Source organism: Helianthus annuus, chromosome 15 (genome assembly GCF_002127325.2).
Source record: "Helianthus annuus cultivar XRQ/B chromosome 15, HanXRQr2.0-SUNRISE, whole genome shotgun sequence".
In the NCBI taxonomy this organism is placed as follows: Eukaryota; Viridiplantae; Streptophyta; class Magnoliopsida; order Asterales; family Asteraceae; genus Helianthus; species Helianthus annuus.
The window spans coordinates 53409413-53434270 of record NC_035447.2 but is presented as its reverse complement, the minus strand read 5'-3'; the positions used below and the strand labels follow the sequence as shown (position 1 = coordinate 53434270).

Genomic DNA, 24858 nt, shown 5'->3' with positions numbered 1-24858 from the left:
TGAATGGGGACCTAAACAAGAAGAAGCCTTTAGAATCTTGAAGCAGAAATTAACCAATGCTCCAATCTTAGCCTTACCAGAAGGAACAGAAGATTTTGAAGTATATTGTGATGCTTCAAAATTAGGATTCGGATGTGTGTTAATGCAACGCAAGAAGGTAATTGCGTATGCTTCCAGACAATTGAAAAAGCACGAGGAAAACTATACGACTCATGACTTGGAATTAGGAGCTATAGTTTTTGCCCTTAAGATATGGAGACATTATCTGTATGGAAGCAAGTTTACTGTTTATACAGATCATAAAAGTTTAAGGTATATATTTGGGCAAAAAGAGTTAAATATGAGGCAAAGAAGATGGATGGAAATCCTGAGTGATTACGACTGTGATATTCAATATCACGAAGGAAAGGCAAACGTAGTCGCAGATGCCTTAAGTCGTAAGGATCATGAGAAGCAAAGGCGAGTCCGTGCTCTTAGAATAAATCTACAAGTAGATTTAATGGAACAATTGAAGGAAATTCAGGAAACGGAAATCAAGGACGATGCCGAAGGAATGAAAGGTTACCTAAAAGAATTGGAACAAGGAAATGATGGAATTTGGAAATTCCACAAAAGCAGAATTTAGGTAACTAAACAGGGAAATTTAAGATCAAAGATTTTAGAGGAAGCTCATAAATCTAGGTATACTGTACACCCAGGAAACAATAAGATGTACCAAGATTTAAGAAAGAATTTCTGGTGGATAGGAATGAAAAAGGATATAGCCGAATACGTATCTAAGTGTCTAACCTGTTCACAAGTTAAAGCCGAACATCAGAAACCTTCAGGTCTACTACAACAGTTAGAAATGCCTGTATGGAAATGGGAACTCATAACAATGGACTTTGTTACTAAGTTACCCAAAACTAGAAAAGGTAATGATGCTATTTGGGTAATTGTGGATCGATTAACCAACTCCGCTCATTTTCTACCAATTAAGGAAACCTTTAGAAAGGTTAGCCAAGTTGTACGTAGATGAAATAGTATCCTTACATGGAGTTCCACTCTCCATTGTATCGGATAGAGATAGTCGTTTCACTTCCCGTTTCTGGACAAGTTTCCAAGAAGCAATGGGAACCCGACTCAATCTAAGTACTGCATATCATCCACAAACAGACGGACAAAGTGAAAGGACGATCCAAACTCTAGAAGACATGCTCCGAGCATGGGTAATTGACTTTGGTGGTAATTGGGATAACCATTTACCATTAATCGAATTCTCCTATAATAATAGTTATCACTCAAGCATCGAAGCCGCTCCATTCGAAGCACTGTATGGACGCAAGTGCAGAACTCCCGAATGTTGGGCAGAAATAGGAGAAAGTCAATTATCAGGTCCAGAAATCGTACAAGAAACCACAGACAAGATACCTCAAATCAAGGAAAGATTGAAAACAGCCAAAGACCGTCAGAGAAGCTATGTAGACAATCGCCGCAAGCCACTAGAATTCCATATAGGAGACAAAGTACTTTTGAAAGTATCTCCTTGGAAAGGAGTAGTACGATTCGGTAAGAAAGGAAAACTGAGTCCAAGATATGTTGGACCATTCCCAGTGATCCAACGAATAGGACCAGTAGCTTATCGCTTACAACTACCAGAAGAATTAGCTGGAGTACATGATGTATTTCATGTATCCAATCTCAAGAAATGTCTATCAGACGAATCCCTGATAGTACCTCTTCAAGATGTGGAGGTAAATGAAAAGTTAAAATTCATAGAGAAACCCTTACAAATAGAAGACCGGAAGGTCAAGTTTCTCAAACACAAGCGACTAGTACTGGTAAAAGTCAAATGGAATTCAAAGAGGGGACCAGAATATACTTGGGAACTGGAGACAGAAATGAAGCGGAAATACCCTCATCTATTTCAGTGAATCTCGAGGACGAGATTTTCTTAAGGTGGGGAGGATGTAATAACTCTCATTAAAATCAATAATTAGAATGATAATTAGTCAATAAGAAAACCCCAATTGAGACAGCCAAGTAATTCTGCACTAACCCTAAAATTTTCAGAACAATCGGAATTAGGATCAGGGCCCCTAAAACACAAGGGGGGGTAAACCCTAGTGATGATTATCACCAAATTTTCGTTGTACAAATTATAATTCGTTTTATAAATGAGTCAGCAAGGCTAGTCCCGAACCCAGCTAGCCTATATAATTAGACTGCATCCCTTACGGACCGTAAGGGGAAATGCCATACGGTCCGCAAGCCTGTCCAAAAATCAGTATAAATAGCAGACATTGGGACTTGCTTTCTGTTGTTAATTCGATGAAGAAATTCGTTGTGTAGAGTACGTTATAAGCAGAAACAATCCCAAAACACACACTAATATCGAATTGCTGCCACAAAACAGGGTAATCACTCGATCGCTATTACGATTCATTTTCCGACTGATCAATATATCCAATGGATGTTTAAGTGCCACCCACATAGGATTATACTTTGTCGTTCGTCGTTAAATCGATGGATGTTTAAGTATCGCACTTTGTCGTTCGTTGTGAGAATTTGATCTCGTGAGTTATCGTAAATGCTGTATTGATCACTAACCCGGTTTTGTGTGCATTATTATTTAAATTAGGTTAACAAGGCTAAATCATATTCTGTTCGTGTTAAATCTGCAAGGTGAGTCATTCTCTTTTTATCAACTGTTTTACAATACTCCAAATTATTTTCAGAATTATAATTACAGTGATTAAGTTTATGTAATCACCAAATTACAGCCAGTATGTGGGGTATTGTGCACATTACTACTGTTTTAATCACGTTAGGTGGGCGAACCTAAAATTAAGTGATATACGTCATTCATTGGGGCAACCAATGGTGATATGACCACAGTCACAGATCCGGTCGAGTGACAAATACTGTGGGTAGTTGGTAGATATCAGAAACATATGTAAAAACTCTTAATACTGTAAATTATAACAAACGAGTCATTTTAGTAAACTGAATGATTCACTCAGTATTTCCCCGCTGACAAAATCTTTTTCAAACATGTTTCAGGTGATCTATTGTAATTCAGAAAAAGTGTCGAGGAGCATTTCAAGCTTAAGATAGTCGCTCATTATAAATTAAAGAAATATGTTTTGTAAAAATAAAGATTTCTCAGTAAAATCTTGTTATTGTAAATTATCGGGGTTTTATCCCGAATTGTGAAATAAAATAATCGGGAAAAGTTTTTAGCTTTAAAACGATCCTGATGATAAAATTTCCGCTGCTAAAATCACATAAAATAAATATCACGAGATTTCTGTCCCGCGGCTCCTGAAACGGGTCAAACCGGGTCGGGGGCCGTGACAGGTTCTGCAAGCAAAGCAACAATAACAATCAAATATAAGTTACAATGGCAACAACTAACAAGGTTATAAGACACTTACCAGCCGCAACCGCAGGCTTCGCCTGAGAAACAGCAGTTGTCCGTTTGGTCAGTATCCTCGGACGCTTCTTCTCACCGGCATCAGCAGCTTTCTCTTCCGGTTTTCTCTTCCTCTTCTCATCCGCAGGTTTGGAACTCGCAGAGGTCCCACCTGCAGCCGCACCACCACCTGGAACACCCAAACCCTCAAGGGTGTCAGACACTACCACGTAATCGGTGTATCTGCGGAAACAAAAACGAGAGATACCTGCCGCCTGCGGCACCAAAGGAGGAACAACAGAAGCCTCAGGTTTTTTCTTGCCGCAACCCCGCACAGCTTTCTCCACATGCTTTTTCTCCGCATGCTTCTTGGGAGCGGCCTTCGCCTCAAACTCTCCCAAAGCCCCAAGATTACCTGCGTTTAAATCATCAAACAAGCAAATAAGAAAGGTGAACTTCTTTACAAGTCAAGCAAGAAGATTATGGATTATACCTTTGCCTTGCGGCAGGGGTGCATTCAGCCCCTCGCGATTAGGAACGCGAAAGTTGTCGACAATGGTTAAGTTAAAACCTTCACCTTCTGCACACGGAAGTAACTCAACCTTGCCCAGGAAAGTCAGATCAAATATCCTCCACAGGGTAGCGTCCTATGATAGTACACTTACAAAATCAGTAACAAACAAGGAAGTAAGGAAACCGCACAAGAGTAAAAATGCTTACCACCACTCTTCTCCCGCACAACGGGCCTTGACTTCCTATCAGGCCTGGTCAACATCATCCGCAGCAACAACAACTGCGAGTTGTCCAGCTTCTTGAACTCAATGGTTTTCAACCTGGGGAACCACTCTACCGTCTTCGCACTAGGAAGAGCAATATCCTCCGTAGGGATTGTCTCATTCACATTCCGCAAGGTCATGTTAGCAACAACCGTGGCAGCCTTAATGTAGAAGAACTTGGTCTTCCACTTCGCAATACCCTTCGGAGGGGTCATCAGCTTGGGGCTCCCATACCGTTGGCCAAAAGAAAAGAACCCGGTGTTCACCGTTAACTGGTAGAACCGCCAAAAATTTTCAACGGTAATCCCCAAACCAAGAGCAGGGAAAGTGTACTCAAAATGCCTGATTCGAATCATCCCGAACGGGCTCAGTTGGGAGATACGAATCTTGTAATACTCCAACACTTCGGCAACAAACACCGTCAACGGCAGTCGGAGGTTACCATCGTAAAAGAAATCGGCCGACATGGTGACGTAACCGGCCGGAGCATCGGCACCAGTGTCACCTTCCTGTGGGAATATAAACCCATACTCCTTGGGCATCTGAATGCTGGTCATCAGGACATCAAACTGAGCTTTTGCCCACTTCAACACTGGTAAACCCCCGCTGGGGGCACCACCACCTTCTTCATCCTCTTCCGCCGCCGCCGGCGACGAGTGATCAGGGTTTTCACCCTCAGCATAGTGTGGATTTGATGGCTCAGCCATTGAAAGAACAAAGTCAGAAACAAGTGAGGGGAAGACGAAAGAAGCACTCTTTCTCTAAACCAGAAATTTTGAACAAATGAGGGGAAACCACAAACGGTTTCCCCTTATATACTCATCGCAATTAATGCGGAGCAGTTACCGAAACGTCGTGGGTAAAAGGAATGAACTATGCGGTGACACGTGTCCAGCGACAGTTCCGCTGACGGTTACCACGCGTGCGTGGCTGCTCACGCGTCTGACAAAGGAGACGTTTACACTCCTTCTACAGTGCATTTATGACCTTGGGCAGTGCAAACGTCCTTTCGTTTCAGCACATGTCAGAAACTTTCACCAACTTCCACCAACTCACACGTGCGTCCAGCCACGAACGCAACAAAAAAGCGACCACATTATCCAAATATAAGCGGCATGCGGTTTCTCTGGTATACCGCGCCATAACCCATACCGCATGTCGTGTTTTTTTACATACCCCTCAAAAAAGGAAAAAAATATATATCTCTACATTATGTAAAGGGGTATAAACATATCTCATATACCCACAAGCACACGTGGAATATGCGGAGATTACACACACGAGCCCGCACAGGTGTGTCAGATACTCAGAACCAGCGTTGTTCTTTGGACTGCGAAAACCGCTTCTTAGGATGAAGCCAAAAGCACTCCATCAAAAGCCTTCAAGCTTCAAATTACTCGTGTCCGGTTCACAACCACAGAGGGTCCGCAAACAGCTTCTCGTTAAGGAAAATGATAAGTATGATGCGCGACCGCACATCAGCAACCCTGACTCCTGATCCTTCAAGAGCCGCATCCAAGCAAAACACGCTTTTGAAGCGAGTCTTTTGTTAGACAACCGCAGACACTCATGAGTCACTGCGGTTACACCTCCAGCTCCGCGAATGGTAGCTACGGAAGAGCCACGACTAAGTTATCACACAGGTGAACGAAACTACTTCAAGGAAAACTGCTTCCCATTGAAGCGTGAAGGAAAGTGGCTACAAAACAGGTGCGGACAAGAGTCCCAATCATCTAAGGGGCTCTCCTTGAACAACAAGCTAAGGAACAGTGGTAACAAGTCTGCTTACGACCTTGTTTGCCCACTTAAGAGCTGGATAGAATAAACAATGGTGGGCACAGCCATGCCTATGACCATGTTTATTTGACCATTATCCAGATTCACATTGTTCGACCAAACACGGCCAACAATGACGCAAGTACCCCACGTTGTTCGACCAAACATAGCCAACAATGCAAAGGAACGAGGTAACCATAAAGGACGTGCGGTTACTTGAGAGCTAATTGGAAGAACATGAACACCCCACAAAGTAGGGATCATCATTACATGTCCAATTGCTGAACATAGAGCTTGAGCAAAGGCACTCACAGCATTGCATCAACTGCTACAGAGGTTACAACTAGATTTGCGACCGCGGACGTCTTCCGTCACCGTCACAAAGGTTGGTTCGAAGCCTACCGACGTCTTGAGCCACGATCTCAAAGGTTGGTTCGAAGCCCTCTCTTCTTCGTTCACCATCTCAGAGGTTGGTGTGACACACCAACAGGTGGCACCCAACCCTGATGACATCAAAAAATGGTAGACCATACTACCGGATCAAAACCCTAGGCTGAGAATTTCGCATCAGACGAAACTTGCTCACCGGTACGGAAGAGATGTCACATGACTATACCGGATCCCTGGCTTGATTTTCTAGAAGCAGGAGCCATCTACATGGCCTAGAATCTTCTCCAAACTACGAACTACCTTCTAGACACTATAGTGCAGTGCTCCTCCCATATGCAACTTGCACGAGGCAGCAACACTAGACTGGGGGGACTTAAATGGGTATGGTCCCAGATCTCGCGTCAGCATTACCGCGAGTGACCATTACTTATCAAAAACCCCCACCAGCAAGAACTTATCTGTGTCCGTGCGAGCACGCGCGAACACAGCGGTCGAATCCAATCGGTCAAGCGATAGGAAAATAAGAGGCATAAGCGATGCGGCCTGGCACCACATCCTATGTGTATCTCCTTACCTGGTGTATGAAAATGGGTGCACAGCGATGCGGCCTCGCACCGCATCCTATGAACGTTTTCATCAATACAAGGGATCTGGATAACAGCAACAGTCACCACAAGTGGCGATGCGGCCTGGCACCGCATCCCGCAAACTTAGCCAGAGTGAGAACGCGGAAACAACGGTAGTTACCGCAGGCAGCGATGTGGCGCAGCACCGTATCCTGCCCACGAGGCGAGTGGAACTGACACCAAAGAGCAAGTGGCACCAATGACAGTCGCCTGTCAGGCCATACGTAAGCGACAGACTGACACTGCAGTAGGACGTGGCTTCACCTCCACAACCGACAAGCCTGACACACCTGCATAAGGGCAGCACATCGTCAGTCCATCCATTCAACTCCTCCTTCACTCCTCGGCTATAAATACCAACCCTAAACCAGGTTTGAGGGATCTCTTCACAACTCTCTCACTACTACTATCACACCTTGCTTCCCAAGCAAACTACTGATTCTCACGCCGGAGAGTGGTAACAAGGAGCACCCCCACCCCATCCTCCTTGTTACGAGTCACGACTTGTTTCCTTGTGCAGGAGATCAACCAACGGACGATCTAGCCAGTGATCCTCGGGAGGAAGGGATTAACCCTTCTTGACGAGAACAGTGAGTTAACCCTGTCCGGTTAACCATTGTTTCATCACCAACCTAGGTTGGCTTGCCGTTACTATACACCAATGAAAAGCGAGAACTATTCCCTGTCATGTTAAATGTCAATATAGGGTGTGTGTGGATATGGAAATTTTTTTTATGAAATTCTAATGATTTAATATAGAGAGGTTTAAATTTCAATTATTTAAAAAATAGAAAAAGATAACAAGATTGTACTTTTAAAAGTTGTTTTGAGTGGTAAGTTTTATATTTATTTAACGAAATGAAGCTTTTATTAAAAACAAGGGATACTGGATTTAAATAACCCCAACATTCACTAATTGATCAATAGCATTCCCAATTTTTGATTTGTACCACACCATTCTCAACTTTCAACCTAGTTAAGTTTTTGCTGATGTGGCATCTGTGTGGTGACATGGCATCTGACGTGGAATTTTTCGATGGCGTGGCGTCTGACTTGGCTTATTTGATGACATGGCAGCTGGCTTGGCTTTTTTGATGGCGTGACAGCTGACGTAGCACTGATTTTGTGACGTGGCAACTGATGTCAACAAACTATGTTAGTGTTGGGTTAGTTTGGGAGTGCTATTGGCCAATAAGTTGAAAGTCGGGAGTGATGTGGTACAACTCAAAAGATAGAAATATTATCAGCCAATTAATAAAAGTTGAAGTTAAATCTAATATCACTAAAAACAATAAAAACCAAAAAAGAGCAAAAGAATACATTTTTTACCCTCTTGAGAACATTCTTAAGGTGGCGTTGAAACAAGCAAAGGTGGCCCAAACACAATATATAATTTCATCTTACCTACATCCGTATCTATTTCATGTTAAACACTCGCGCAAGTATCTATGTAGTTTTTTCTTTGAATGCCAGCCAAAATTCTAAAGTAAGTGTTGGCCCAGTTAAGTCAATATAACTGGCTAGAGTAGGGTGGTGAGTCTCCTCATGCGAGGGATGCGATCAAAAGTTTCATAAATTAAATTTAAAGTCGCCGTTAAAAATCTATGTATACTATATAATAAATAAAAAAAATTTACGCACGTGTGTCACGTCTTCTCACCTTTATTTTCCTGCATCACTCATATATTAAATAATTATATCTATACTATATAATAAAAAAAACTACTTTAGGGACACTTGTCATCATATTAGACTATCTCTTATAGATAATTATTATTTTAATTTAATCTCTTATAATTAATTACAGATAACTCTTCTACTAAATATTATTTAATTTAATATCTTATTTTATAGATAACTCTCCTACTAAATATTATTAGTTTAATATCTTATGGATAATTATTATTTAGTTTAATCTCCATCTCATTTATAATATTATTTATTTGAATTAATTATATTTGAACGTTTTTTTTAGTTTGGTATCAAAAAGATTTTACGAAACTTAAAATAAAATTAACTAATATTATTTATCATTTATACATTTACAGAGTTTTAATTAAAGGGTTAAATTTGTTGAGACTTCGTTAATAAATTTTGCAACAACAGAATAATCTATTTTTATCACGAAAAACAAACTTTGTATTAATATATTAAATATTTTTATTTTCACTATACAAAATTACATTTACTCGACCCATGTAATACATGAGGTTTTTTAAAATATAACTTTTTATTATTTGATATATAAAATTAGATTTATTCAATTTGTACAATACACGGGGTTTTTTTAAGGGTATGTATTTTTTATTATTTTTGTACAGAAAATTACATTTATTCAAACCGTGTAATGCGCATATTTTTAAAGATGTAATTTTTTAATTATTTGGTATTATTTTATTATTTGGTAAACAATATTACATTTATTCAACTCGTGTAATATACGTGGTTTTAAAGATATAACTTTTTTATTTGGTATATAAAATTACATTTATTCAACCCGTACAATATGGTTCTTATAGATCTAATTTTTTATTATTTAATATATAAAATTATATTTATTCAACCCGTACAATAAATGAGGTTTTTAAAGATATATACCATTTAGACCACTCAAACATGTAACATGTGTCATGTATTTTATATATAACAGAGTCAACTGTCATTTTGGTCTCTGAGGTTTGATCACTTTTGTCATTTTAGTTCAAAACTCAAAGCTTTTAAATCTGGGTCCCTGGTTTCACTTTTATTATTATTTTGGTCCAAAAATGAAATCACTTGATATTTATCTAATAAAATCCTGTTATTCTGCCATTTTCCTCATGGGCAAAATAAGGGCAAAATGTTAATATGATTTTATTATAACACATTACTTAATTAAACTAATTAAAGTAAATATCCCTTTGACCCTTGACCTCATAAAGCTCAGATATTATTATCTTCCCCAAAAATCTTCTCCAAACCCTCCTAAACCCTTCGTTCTACGATCATCTTCGCTAACGATCATCTTCTCTAGACGATTACGAGGATTTTAGTTGCTCTGTTCGAAAAGAATGCTCCACTTTTGATCCTGATGTAAAATACGGTGAACAGTAACTTGACCACAAAAATCATAACCGCAACACATATATTTATGGTCCATTTACAAGACCACAAAATCCATGTCAAAAACGGTGGTCCAGACTCAAGCTTTAAAGTTTTACAAGATTTATACTCCTAAATTGATCAATCATGAACATGTAAGAATAATAAATTAGCCACATTGGAAGTGTGACAAAACCAAAAAAACAAATTTAACTGAAACCCCATCATTTTGATCACTAATCCAGCTAATAAAAAAAGAAAACTCGATCCAGAAACTGATGAATTTGTTGCATTGATTCTGTTAGAGGACACATGTCGTATTTCTATACATCCTTAGAATTATTTTCCCACTCATTTTTTCTCTAAATTAGTTGATAACTTGATATCTTTTAATTACTCATGAACTAAGATATTATTATTTATAGATAATCTTTTACAAAACCACAAGGACTATTCGTGCATTTTACTCCAGGGACTATCCGAGTAACAAACTATAGAGTGGAGAAGATGAGGGGGGGGGGGGGAGAGAGAAAGGTGGAGGTGGGTGGTTAATGGTGGGGGAAACAGAGAGAAAGGTGGGGGTGGGTAGGGTTGGGGTGGGGTTGTTTTGTTTTTATAGAGTGGAGAAGATGAAGGGTAATTTTGTCATTTCACATCCACTTAACGCAGAAAACTAACGAACATCCACTCCAGGGACTATCCGAGTAACAAACTATCAAACCATAGGGAGCACCGGTGTAATTTTCAAAAGTTAGGGACTATAGGTGTTATTTTGCAAAACCACAAGGACTATTCGTGCATTTTACTCAAAAATTTATAAGGTTTTCTTTCTCCAGATATTTTTCCCATATATTTACAGATAAACAATAATATTTTCATATATCTTCTCTCTTCTCCACTCACAATCACTCAAAAATGCTCAGAATCACTTAAAAACACCGACAACCATTCCTTATAATATAACTAAACTCACTCACATATTTTTTGGGTCATCATTGCGAATGCTCTAATCTCCTCCGACCACCCCTATTTACCGACTCCTCCTTCGATCCGTAAAAGATTAGCCTCCAACAGGGTCATTATAGAACTTTTCACATCTTAAAAATACACACATCAAAAAAGAAAACAATTATATATTATCTCAATGTTCTACATTTTCAACACATTATATTGCATTCCTTCATTTTAATGTTGTCACAACATCTTAAATTTTTTAATAAAGCAAACCTAATAAGCAGAGGCGGCTCTAGGGTGGGTGGGAAGGAACATCGGCCAGGGCACATTATTCCGGAGGCACATTTAAAAAAAATCCTAGATATATATGTTATAATGAAAAAAAATCCTTTAGATTGCTGCTCGAGAGTGGTAGAAGCAAAGAATAGTTTGAAGTAAAAGGATAAAAATGAAAAGAATCTACTCATGCTAACTCCAACTGTTGCTTGCAGGAAAGATTGTACTGGGATTGAGAGTCAACCAATCAAGTCATATTCAGGGCGGACCTATGTTTAGACAAGGGCAACGCCCGCTATCGTTTGGCGCTCTGGCGATAGTGTAAAATTAGTGTAAATTTTGGAAAAATTTAACGTTTTTTCGATTTCGTTACCGCTTATTTATAAAACGTTACCGCTAAGAACGAATCCTAGATCCGCCACAAAGTCTCATATGCATTCAGAACTTTTCATGTTAAAAACTTATTTTTCTTACAACATGTTAAATACATAATATAATTAAAAAAACGTAAATTACAAAAACCATCCTTTATGTTGACACCAGATTGCAAACTATGTCTTTTATCTTCAAAACCTAAAAAATATGTACTCGATGTTTGCAAACTCTTACACGTTACATCCTTTAGCCCTGACCTAGTTAAGTTTCAATGTTAAGTCAGGTCATGTACAGGGTATGTGAGGGCATTTTTATAATTTTACTTATTTAGTTAATTAATCAATTAATTAATTATTCAATAAAATTGGTGCAAATTGTTTGGAATAAAGAACAAATCAAAAACCAAATTAATTGCAAATTGTTTTAGATTTTAAGATCAGAAGCACTATGTGTTCTCAAAACCAAATTATTGGCAAATTGCTAGTTCTTGTTCATCATCTTCTCATATGCCCTTTATAAACACATAGTGTGTGTGACAGAAGTAGAGTGAGAGACAAATTTTAGAGAGAAAAAGAAGTGTCACTGCCAATCACCACCACCTATTCCCACCGCCCATCACCACGAACCGACTCTTAGCCGATAACTAAGAAGATAATTATGTGCATTATTTATTAGATAAATATTGTATAGAATTGTGTTTATCTTTTCCAAAAATACAGCTAGGGTTGTTTTGTATCTGCTCTATATAAGGAGCCTTTGTTGATCAATAATATTCATTCACAATTCATAACATAAACACTTTTATAGTATTAGAGCTTCGGTTAACGAGATTCTTTTCTCCTTCCCTTCGTTTTTTTTTTCAAACCCTAGCCGACCCTTAACAGACTTTCAGTTCTGTTCCAGCCACTGCGATGACCATACCAGCCGATTCCCCTGAATCTTCCCAAAAAGCCGTCACCCCCCTTCACCCTGCCTACTCAGTTACGAATATCCAATAGAAAATTCGTACACTTGATGGCACGAAGGTTCCCTATTCGTCCTGGACAAAGCTATTCAAACTTCATGCAGTCGCTAACAAGTTGCTTGATCATATAGACGACACAAAACCACCGCCTGATACGACTCCTGAGTACCCTGCATGGAAAGAAATAGATGCCCTCGTTCTGCAATGGATATACGACACGATATCAGACGATCTTCTTAGCAAAATTATTGACACGGAAACTACCGCACGAGCAGCATGGTTGAAGATGGAAAAGTTCTATCTCAGTAATAAACGGGTACGTGCAGTAGCCTTAGAAACCAGGTTCTGCAACCTTACTCTTGCCGCCTGTTCGTCTCTAGATGATTATTGCCAGCGTCTTAAGGAACTGGCGAATCAATTGGGAGACGTGGACCAGCCAATCACCGATTCTCGACTTGTTCTCCAGTTGGTCCGTGGGTTACCCTCTGAGTTTGACACCACGGCTGCCCTCATTAACAGCCAAGACGCTGATTGGGACTTGGCTCGGAGCATGTTGCATGACGAACAGATTCGCCTTGAGGCGCGTCAGCAGTCCGCCTCCTCAGTTCTGGTTACAACTCAGCAGCCCAACCACTCTTCTCAGCAGCCCGAATACAATCAGTCTTCTCAGCAGCAAACCAGGTACCGAGGACGTGGTCGTGGGGGTCGTGGAGAGAATTATCGTGGCGGTGGTCGAGGCCGTGGTAGTTCTCGGTAGTCGCAGCAACAGTAGTCGACGTCTTCAAATCAGTCTCCACAGCCTCAAACTCCCTGGCCCTTTACCAATACCGGTTACCCACAATGCGCCTGGTGGAACACTCCACCTTGTCCCTACCCAACCCAATCTCCTTGGCCCATAAACCGGCCCAACAGTGCAGCTTCGGCCTAGCAACAGCAGCCCACTGATCAGTCCTCTCAGACCCACTTCACAGGTTACCAGCCTATGGCTCCCTCTGCTGGACCACCGCAGCAACCGGGCTATAATGCCTTGTGCCCCTTTGATCTTCAGGCAGCTTTCACCTCGATGTAACTTCAGCAACCAGACCCAACTCTTAATATGGACACCGGGGCAGAGAGACATGTCTCCTTTGAACAAGGTATGATTTCCATCCCATCATCTTCTCCTGTTTGTAGTAAATTACTGGTTGGCAATGGTGAATGTTTACCCATCCATGGATCTAGCATAGGTTTTAAAACCAGAAACAACCGAACCTATATCCTACCCAATATCCTTTATAGCCCAAAAGTTATCAAAAATTTAATTTTTGTATGCCGTTTTACTAGTGATAATAATTTATCTATTGAATTTGACCCATTTGGTTTTAATTTGAAGGATCTTCCAACCGGACAAATTCTTTCGCGCCACAATAGCACAGGAGACCTTTACCCGCTAATGTGTGTAAAATGCAACATATAAATTACATCAAATGAGGCATAAAACTAACCCTTTTTAAGTACTAATGTTGGAAAAAGTGTGTTTTTGTCTTCCTTTTGTATTTTCAGGATTAAATGAGCTCAAATTAATAAAAGAAGCAAAAAGACAGCTAAATCTAACATAAATACAAGAAAGGGAACAAAAGTGGACTGCCCGGCCCCTCGACAGCAACCTCCCAAGCAAAATAGAGAAGGCAGAAGACTGGACACGCCCCGTGCTCAGCGAGCACGGGGCCGTGCCCAAGAAGCAGCAGAAAAGACAAACCTATAGAAGCTTCTAATGCTCACCACGGGGTCGTGCCCAGTGAACACGGGGGCGTGCTCAAAGTACTGCAGGCGCATTAATTGTAATTGCGAATTACAATTAATGAAGAGATATAGTGTCAGACGGGCACGGGCCGTGCCCAGCGGACACGGGGCCGTGCCCAGGCCTCTGTTCAGCCTATAAATAGGAGTGCTTGGATTCATTGCAACACATCCCTTGGCACACCACCTCTCTCACACTTCATCCACCACCCCCCCACCATCACAACACCATCATCCACCACCATCATCCATTGTCCATCATAGAGTGTGTGAGTCGTCTCGGGATCCAAGATTGATCGTAAGAGTTCTTGACAATCAAGGCCATGTTTGCCTAAGTCTCTTACATCACTTGGTGAAGACAAGTGTTTAGTATAATACTTTTTATTTTTAATCTTTTGCACTTTTTAATTGGTTTTGTATTAATGACTTTAATAACTAGTTGCTTATGTTGAAGGTGATTCTTCCTTATCGTTTGTCCGTGGTGTCTTGGCATTATTTTACTGTCTATATAAAATAAAAGATTTTCACCATTCATATCTCCATGGTCTATATGGAGGTATGTTGGCTACCTGGTCGGGGGTTAAGGGAACAGTTTGGTAAGGGTCTTGCCCTTGTTCAGCGTTTCGAGGTCCTGCAAGGGACCTGGGTCAAATTTAGTAGGACCTCCTTCAATACCCAAAGGTATTTGATGGCGGGGATCCAAACTCTTTGATCCCCTCATAAGTTAACTACTATTAATACTATAACCCGGCTATTTAGGACTGTATCCCTGCTGACTCAGACTACTTAGTCGAGGGTAACGTCACCTCCAAAAGAGGGGCCTACCATAATTTGCATTAATAACTTAATTAATTATCTTTCAATAATCCGACCCTTTAGGATTGTATCCTTGCTGACTCAAACTACTGGGTTGAGGGTAACGTCGCCTTCAAAAGAGGGGCCTACTACAATAACTAAGATAATCTCTTAAACAAGTGCAAAAGTGCGAAAATAATCAAAGGTTATACTAACACACGAGTCGGATCCAAGTGATTCATCTTGTCTATCTGTTTTTACTTTTATTTTATTTTTCAGCATTTAGTTAGTTTTATTTTCTTAGTTTAAAAATCTTTTTCTAACATTTTGATTTGATTAGACGTTGAGGATAAACCGGTACTAAAAGCTCTTGTGTCCTTGGACGACCTCGGTATCTTACCAACACTATACTACGTCCACGATGGGTGCACTTGCCCATATGTGTGTTTAGTGTTAGTAAATATCGTGTTTTATAAATTTAAAACTTGGCTAAAAAGTTTAAAAAGGGCTTAAAATATATATCTAAAATATACACACTAGCACGCATCACCGCTCACAGCTCCTAAACTTCCTCCACAAGCCTGCTTTCTTGCTTCTGCCTCTCACCCTTGGCATGATCGTCTTGGACCTCCTGGTGTTCAAGTATTAGATATTCTTAGTCGTAATTTCAATTTTCAATGTAATAAGACAAAGTCTACTTTTTGTCATTCTTGTCAGTTATCTAATAGTAAACGATTGCCTTTTTACACTTCCAATTCTTTTACTTTTGCCCCATTTGATATTATTCACTGTGATTTGTGGACATCTCTTGTGCTTAGTAAAACTGGCTATAAATACTACATGGTACTCATTGATAACTTCTCATATTTCATATGGGTTTATCCCTTAAAATATAAATCTGAAACTTTCCCAACCTTTGTCAAATTTCACCGTTTAATAGCCACACAGTTTAATCGTCCTATTAAAATTTTTTAATGTGACTTAGGGGGTGAATTTGATAACACTTCTTTCAAAACCTTTGCTCACCACCAGATTCAAACAAACTCAAATCCAGATCTGAACCCCATCTCTTGGATGACCACCAAATCCAAAAAAGAAACAACAACCAACCTCCACCGTCGACCTCCTCCATCATAACTGCCGCCATCTCCGCCACCAACCACCCTTTTCCAAACCCCAACATCTTCCCTAAATCCACACCTCGTTTCAACTCTCATCAACATCTTCAACTAGGGCTGTAAACGAACCGAACGAACACGAACAAGGCCATGTTCGTGTTCCTTCGTTAAGAAAATTAACTTGTTTGTGAATTGTTCATGAACGCATACCGAACATAAGTTTATATCCGTGTTCGTTTGTTAAGGAAATTCAGTTGTTCACGAACAGTTCGTGAACACTGGTCTCGAACACAAACGAATGCAAGCAAATAAAAACAAACGTAAACGAACATTTAACTTGAAAATAAAAAAAATAAAAACATTGTTATCCTTAAAAATTGGATATAACTAGTTAAATACAACTATCAAATATAAATCAAAACACAACAAGTCTACTAAACCACCAAACGATGAATCAAGTTTAACTAATTTAGACATAATTATTCCCAAAAATGTCTTAGAATGTCCAAATTTATCTAACTTAGAAAAAATAGGGTTTCAAGTTTTCAATACGTTTAGACAAAATGTTTATTATTTATTATTTTTTGATATACTCAAACGGACACGAACGAACGTAAACGAACATATTACCGAACGTTCACGAACATTGTCGAATGAACGAGGCCTATGTTCGTGTTCGTTCGCTAAGCTAACCAAACGAAATTTTTTGTTCGTGTACGTTCGTTAAGCTAACCGAACAGACATAAACAAACTTCCTGTTGAACGGTTCACGAACTGTTCGCTGAACGTTCGGTTCGTTCACAGCCCTATTTTCAACTCTCCAAGAAAACCCACTTTCTCAACCAAATTTCTCTCATACCCAGATCTCCAAATGCTACGATTCCTCCAAAGATTCAAAATTTTCTACAAAAATGGATATGACAGCTGAGTTCTTGCTTAAATCTTTTTGCAGAACTTAAGTTGTTGCCAAATGCTTATGTCAAGCTAATGGATTTTCTGGTCAAATAATATTGAGTGGATAACTTTAATTGAGGGGTTTTTATGGTGGTTACGGTGGTGGATTTGAGGGGTCTTCATGGTGGTTGCAAGTTTTTCGATTTGAGGGGTTTTCATGGTGGTTGCAGTGGTGGTTATTGGTGGTTGAATGGTGACGGGTCGTATTGTGGTTAAATAAATGAATAATATTACCAAAATATCCCTATGTGTGGTCCATTTGGTCAAACTTAACCATGAAAACTAACTGAGTTAGGGCTAAAGAACATAACATGCAAAGGTTTGAAAACATCGAGTACGTTTTTTTTGTGCGTTTTGAAGGTAAAGGACATAGTTTGCAATATGGTGTCAACATAAAGGACGATTTTTGTAATTTACTCAAAAAAAATTAAGTGAGTTTTATATATTTTTACTTTGCTTTTTTTAACGGCAAATTTCTTTTAATCATCACCAAAATACTTTACAGGCGGATGTTACCAGTGAGGTGTTAGCAACAATATAGCCATCCCCTTTGATAATCACCCAAGTTTGAAACTACACAACACAAATATTTTAAAATACAGAGTAGAGACTAAAATTTGCCCAACTCTCCCAATCCATGAGCGCATCCTTTGATCTATGTTTGATCCATGTCAACGCCAAAGATTGTAGTTCCCCGAAAATTCCGTCAACCGCTATTCTCTTCCCAGCAAAAATGGTGTCATTCCGAGCTTTCCAGATCTCCCAACATGTTGTCAACACAATTGTTTGCACCAGCTTTTTCTTATGCTCCGACTTATTCGAACTTTTATGAAATTTAAGCAGGTCTCTGAAATCATAGGCGTAAATCGGAGGGATATTACACCAAGCACTAACCTTTTGCCAAACAATCGCAGTAGTGTAGCACGAGGCAAAAAGATGATTTGCGTCTTCATCGGTCTCCCCACATAAACGACATGTGGCCGGTCCATGTAGCATATTTATTTTTTTCAAACCTTTGAGTGTAGCCAAGCGGTCTTGTTCTTCTCTCCAAGCACGTTCACTTTTTTGGTACCCATTTAGTCCATTGGTACGAAAAGAAAGGAACCGCATGTTTCCCAATGTTACGCCCTAATTCGTATTTGTCAAAAGTCGCAGCGGAAATTCGTGCCATAAAATTTCTTTCATTACAAACGTCTTGACTTACTTGAAAGTTCGTTTTAAAATGTATCTTTTACAAAGATAAAATATAAGTCATGTTTACTAATAGTACATACTTAATTATTCCCGTACAATCTATCTCGTGACTCGGTCTTCGATCTCTAATTCTTGTGATAATCCGCCCGTTATCCGTATAACCTGCACTCACCACATACATTCATAACATTAGTACACATTATATAAACAAGATTCATTCGCGTACACTTCACATTTCGTCATCTTTCAAACTTTAAGCATTTCATATGCGTATCCATTTCCTGGTGAGGCTTCAATAATGTACCTGCATTACTTTTCATTCTCAAGGTGCACCATTAATAACGTTAGCCCTCAACGTGACTAAATTATGCATACATGCGTAATTACATACATACATACACATCTACATACGTACATATCTTCCCTACAATTTTACATACGTGTATACTCTCATACATGTCTTATTACATACATACATATACTTCTACATACATACGTACCTTTCCTACATCTTTACATACATACATACGCTCGTACATATCTTTATACATACATACATGCACATCTATATACGTACAAACCTTTCCTACATCATTACATACATGCATACACTCGTACATATCTTTATACATACATACATGCACATCTATATACGTACAAACCTTTCCTACATCATTACATACATGCATACACTCGTACATATCTTTATACATACATACATGCACATCTATATACGTACAAACCCTTCCTACGTCATTACATACATGCATACCTTTATGTACACGTGCTAGATCACGCGTACCTCTTACATAATCATACATTATTTACATGGGTCTTAGACTTAGCTTTATAGCTCATAAACATCTAAGGAACCAACAAAATCATGTTTGGAAGGTCCGCCGTAGACCACGGATGACAAACCGAAGCCTACGATACATTAAATAACTTAAATAACAAGATTTCAGCTTTTGGAACTTGGGGAGGCCGTCGCCGACGCCCCTAGGGCCGTCGGCGACGGGCCTTGCATTTACCCGTAGCCCAAAAACCCGTAGACAGGAGATTAACCCGTCAGCACAAAAATTCACTTTCTGGAGCCCGTCGGCGACGCCCTCTAGAAACTGCAGTTTTCTGCAGTTCCGTTTCGTCGTCCGTACGCACTAAAACACGCATAACTTTTGAACCGTTTACCCGTTTAACCTCCCGTTTCTTCCTACATGCTTGTAAATTCACATTCTATCATATCAACTTAAAATCCTACCTCCGGATTAAGGAATTTCTTAACTTACGTGCATTCGACATATTACCCTTTTCTAACTATTTGACCCGTTCGTGCATTTATCAACATAATCTGATTACTTAACCTCGACTCCTCATGAACCTTTTAATATCAACGTCATTTATCATAGAGGATTAAATTCTTGGATGTCTTACCTATTTTTAACATATTTTTGGTCAGAAGCTTACCTTGACCCGTTATGGGTATTTATGCATTAAGTAGTTTATGACATACAAAAACATACTCCACATTTTCATGCTTGACCAAAATATTATACTAATCGAATATCTTGATTCCAAACGACTTCTAAGGTCGTTTGCCCGATATACCTATCAAGGGCATTTTAGTCAATTATGCTATATCCTTAATAACAAAGGAATTTCTTGCATGAGTAACCAATCTCACTACTTAGCTACAATTTCTTAATCACACCTGCCTAGCTTGGATCAAACTAAGATCCGTTTAATACTTTATTGACATCATACAACTCATTCCTATTTGACCTCAATTATCACATATAATTAGATTGCATATAACATTACATAACAACTAAGAAGTGATTGCGGAGTCACTTACCTTAAGCGTTCGTGTTCAAGCTTGCTTCCTCACCTCCTCATGACCCGTTAGCGTTCCGTTCTTGAGTCCATGCTAATGTGATCCCTATCCTTTCATGTCATTACAATCACATTATGGTTAGCACAAATGCTCATTCATACTAACATTCATTTCCTTCCATTCATATATTACTTGCATTTTTATTAACCAAATACCACATACATAAGGCATAGACTAAAAGTTACCTTGTTCCACATTCACGCAACTCAATCATCATCGTACACGACGTGTAGATCATCTAGTACATAACACATTACTTCTCTACTATTATAATTGTGTCCGAAAGGCTAACCATGTTATTCATTCATTGTTGACTTTCAAAAAGTCAACTGTCTTACTTACACACTTTCAACTTATGAACATGTATCCATCTTAATATGGTAGAGCATAGTATTAACATTATACGCATTTCATGATCGTATTATATGACATATTAAACTACATGATCACCTAATTATATACACATGTACATACATAATCCATTTCTTCTACACCAACGTTTTCATATTTTCACAACTAACACCTTAACTCATACTTAGCTAACCCAACATCATTTCAACATAGCCTCCGCATGAACTATATCTAAAACGCACTTCTCATGTTAGTTTACTATCAAATACATTATTATCACGTTCTATATATAATTACCTATTACTTGCATACAATTTCACACATCATTTCCATTTAGACATTTCATCAAACACTTGGTGTGCGTACAACTTTCTAAGCCTAATGTACAAGTATTTTATGCATAATATTACAAGTTCATATCAAGATCATCAAGTTCCACTAGAATCATAAAATTCTCATAATATACCCAAATTAACTAACAATTACTCATTACATACAACATCATACATGAATTTTACACAACAATTAAACATGTATGATTATCCATATCATCATCTTTACTACTACAAGTGGGTTTCATCCAAAATCATCAAATTACTTAGAATCTTGCATAGTTCATGTTCTATATGGTGATTCTAACACATGTACATGATCAATTTCGTACAATTTCATGGATTGTTCATAACCCACTTCATAGCAAGATCATTAAATCGTAAATTACAACTTACCACATGTTTAATAGGGCTAGATCATCAAGAAAACGTGTTCATGCATTAGTTTAGGCTGAAATCCTTCTTCAATTTGATGGTTTCTTGAGGGTTAGGGTTTACACCCCTCACTCCCTTCTCCTGATCGTTCTCACGCACACACACACCATGTGTGTGTGAGATTTTTGTTTTAATTAAATTCACTTTCAACTTTGGCAATCCTAGTCCCTCAAGTTCATTACCCATCATAGTTACCACAAGTTTCAATCCTTTACTTAATTTGCTAGGCATTTAACTAGGTTTACTAACCTAGTTATTATACCCCCTTTTGTTAAACATGATAACAAACTAGCAAATTAATAATTCGGTTTTGGGGCGTTACAAGTCTACCCCCCTTAAATAAGGTTTCGTCCCCGAAACCTTTCTCACTTCCATTTATACATACACCTATCATGTTTGACTTCTTCTTAACAAATCTATACTTCCCATGCTATACTTCCGCGTAACCTTCTCATTTCCTTGACCGGTTAGTAATAGTTCATCGTCCCTATATATTCAAACCTATATTAATGCTTACTTATAAAGGCATTCATTACATCCTTTTATGTTTTAATTCCGTCCCACGGATTTAAACGTAACATCCATACCCTTCATTCCTTCTATGTTTGAATCCATCTAGCGGTTTCAAACATGTCATTCTTACCTTTTCTTTCTTACATGTGTTTAACAAAAACTTAAAGTTTTACCTACCTTTAGCAACAAGGTTTTAAGGTTAGTCATCTTAGTTGTCGAATCATAATTACTTCATTTTAGTTCTATTCATATAGGAGCTTTCTTCTTTCTTACACATTCAACTACCCAAGTAAATGGGGTTCGGCATAAACGCTCTCAATGAGAGTTAAGCATACACATTCGACTACCCAAATAATTGGGTTTCGGCATAAACACTCTCAACGAGAGTTAAGCATACACATTCCATTACCCAAATAACTGGGTTTGGCATAAACACTCTCAACGAGAGTTAAGCATACATATTCCACTACCCAAATAATTGGGTTTGGCATAAACACTCTCAACGAGAGTTAAGCATACATATTCCACTACCCAAATAATTGGGTTTGGCATAAACACTCTCAACGAGAGTTAAGCATACATATTCCACTACCCAAATAATTGGGTTTGGCATAAACACTCTCAATGAGAGTTAAGCATACATATTCCACTACCCAAATATTTGGGTTTTTCGCTTTTAATCATAACTTCTTCTTTCAATCCGTATAACGAATTAAGCTTCTAGCATTCATTAGAGCATTCAAAATCACCCGTTCAAAACGGGTGGTAGCTTATTCTTATTCGACTTGTTCGCTAGAACCGGTCGACTCGCATAACTTTTCATAACCTTCGTTAGCATAACCAAATCCGCAATGGATTTGCTATTTCGCATTTGCTACAACATAGCGCCCACCTGCTACCCAGTTCTACCGGACATACCTGCAACAATTGCCACGGTCTCACGAACGTCATATGCTTCTTGCGTACTGGCCAGGTGCGCAATTCACACACTAGTTTCGTGCCTACGTGTAATCATCGCCTTATGCCCGAGAAATGGGTTTCAGTTTCGTGCATATTTCTAAAACTCCCCCAAGATCACATCATTGTCTTTTGTTTAATAATTACTCTCCCAAGGAGACCCCTTTCCCTTTCTTTTGACATCGGTACTCAAACATATTAGTAGTGTGTACCTGGGGTTAATTGCCTATTTGCACCTTTGCCCGCCTTAGCGTTCATCCTATCCTGCATTCACGGATCATCCTCTCCCAATTCTTAAGCTTACCTTGCACATAACATACTATTAGTTCCCTTCAAATACATAACCTAACACATACTTACATTTGCTTTTGCCTTTAGGCCTCGATCGAGTCTTGGATTGTACGGGTTCTTGGTCACGAGAGCACACCGGTTTGAGTTCAAGCATTTGCCTCCTTTTACTTGATTCTCTCAAACCAGGGCTCTGATACCAACTTGTTACGCCCTAATTCGTATTTGTCAAAAGTCGCAGCGGAAATTCGTGCCATAAAATTTCTTTCATTACAAACGTCTTGACTTACTTGAAAGTTCGTTTTAAAATGTATCTTTTACAAAGATAAAATATAAGTCATGTTTACTAATAGTACATACTTAATTATTCCCGTACAATCTATCTCGTGACTCGGTCTTCGATCTCTAATTCTTGTGATAATCCGCCCGTTATCCGTATAACCTGCACTCACCACATACATTCATAACATTAGTACACATTATATAAACAAGATTCATTCGCGTACACTTCACATTTCGTCATCTTTCAAACTTTAAGCATTTCATATGCGTATCCATTTCCTGGTGAGGCTTCAATAATGTACCTGCATTACTTTTCATTCTCAAGGTGCACCATTAATAACGTTAGCCCTCAACGTGACTAAATTATGCATACATACGTAATTACATACATACATACACATCTACATACGTACATATCTTCCCTACAATTTTACATACGTGTATACTCTCATACATGTCTTATTACATACATACATATACTTCTACATACATACGTACCTTTCCTACATCTTTACATACATACATACGCTCGTACATATCTTTATACATACATACATGCACATCTATATACGTACAAACCTTTCCTACATCATTACATACATGCATACACTCGTACATATCTTTATACATACATACATGCACATCTATATACGTACAAACCTTTCCTACATCATTACATACATGCATACACTCGTACATATCTTTATACATACATACATGCACATCTATATACGTACAAACCCTTCCTACGTCATTACATACATGCATACCTTTATGTACACGTGCTAGATCACGCGTACCTCTTACATAATCATACATTATTTACATGGGTCTTAGACTTAGCTTTATAGCTCATAAACATCTAAGGAACCATCAAAATCATGTTTGGAAGGTCCGCCGTAGACCACGGATGACAAACCGAAGCCTACGATACATTAAATAACTTAAATAACAAGATTTCAGCTTTTGGAACTTGGGGAGGTCGTCGCCGACGCCCCTAGGGCCGTCGGCGACGGGCCTTGCATTTACCCGTAGCCCAAAAACCCGTAGACAGGAGATTAACCCGTCAGCACAAAAATTCACTTTCTGGAGCCCGTCGGCGACGCCCCCATACCCGTCGGCGACGCCCTCTAGAAACTGCAGTTTTCTGCAGTTCCGTTTCGTCGTCCGTACGCACTAAAACACGCATAACTTTTGAACCGTTTACCCGTTTAACCTCCCGTTTCTTCCTACATGCTTGTAAATTCACATTCTATCATATCAACTTAAAATCCTACCTCCGGATTAAGGAATTTCTTAACTTACGTGCATTCGACATATTACCCTTTTCTAACTATTTGACCCGTTCGTGCATTTA

The 24858-nt window shown here is 38.9% G+C and overlaps 2 protein-coding genes across 2 annotated transcripts; one reads left to right on the top strand and one right to left on the bottom strand.

Moving 5' to 3' along the window:
* Positions 1-6079: 6079 nt before the first annotated feature.
* LOC110930114 lies at positions 6080-13369 on the top strand. Its single transcript, XM_022173343.1, has 2 exons — positions 6080-6137; positions 12717-13369. The coding sequence occupies exons 1-2, from the start codon at positions 6080-6082 to the stop codon at positions 13367-13369; spliced, it is 711 nt and encodes a 236-aa protein (XP_022029035.1).
* A 2379-nt stretch (positions 13370-15748) lies between these two features.
* LOC110930104 lies at positions 15749-18368 on the bottom strand. The gene is made up of 3 exons (XM_022173332.1): positions 17880-18368; positions 17775-17831; positions 15749-15817 (listed from the first exon to the last, which is right to left on the bottom strand). The coding sequence occupies exons 1-3, from the start codon at positions 18366-18368 to the stop codon at positions 15749-15751; spliced, it is 615 nt and encodes a 204-aa protein (XP_022029024.1).
* Positions 18369-24858: the final 6490 nt, after the last annotated feature.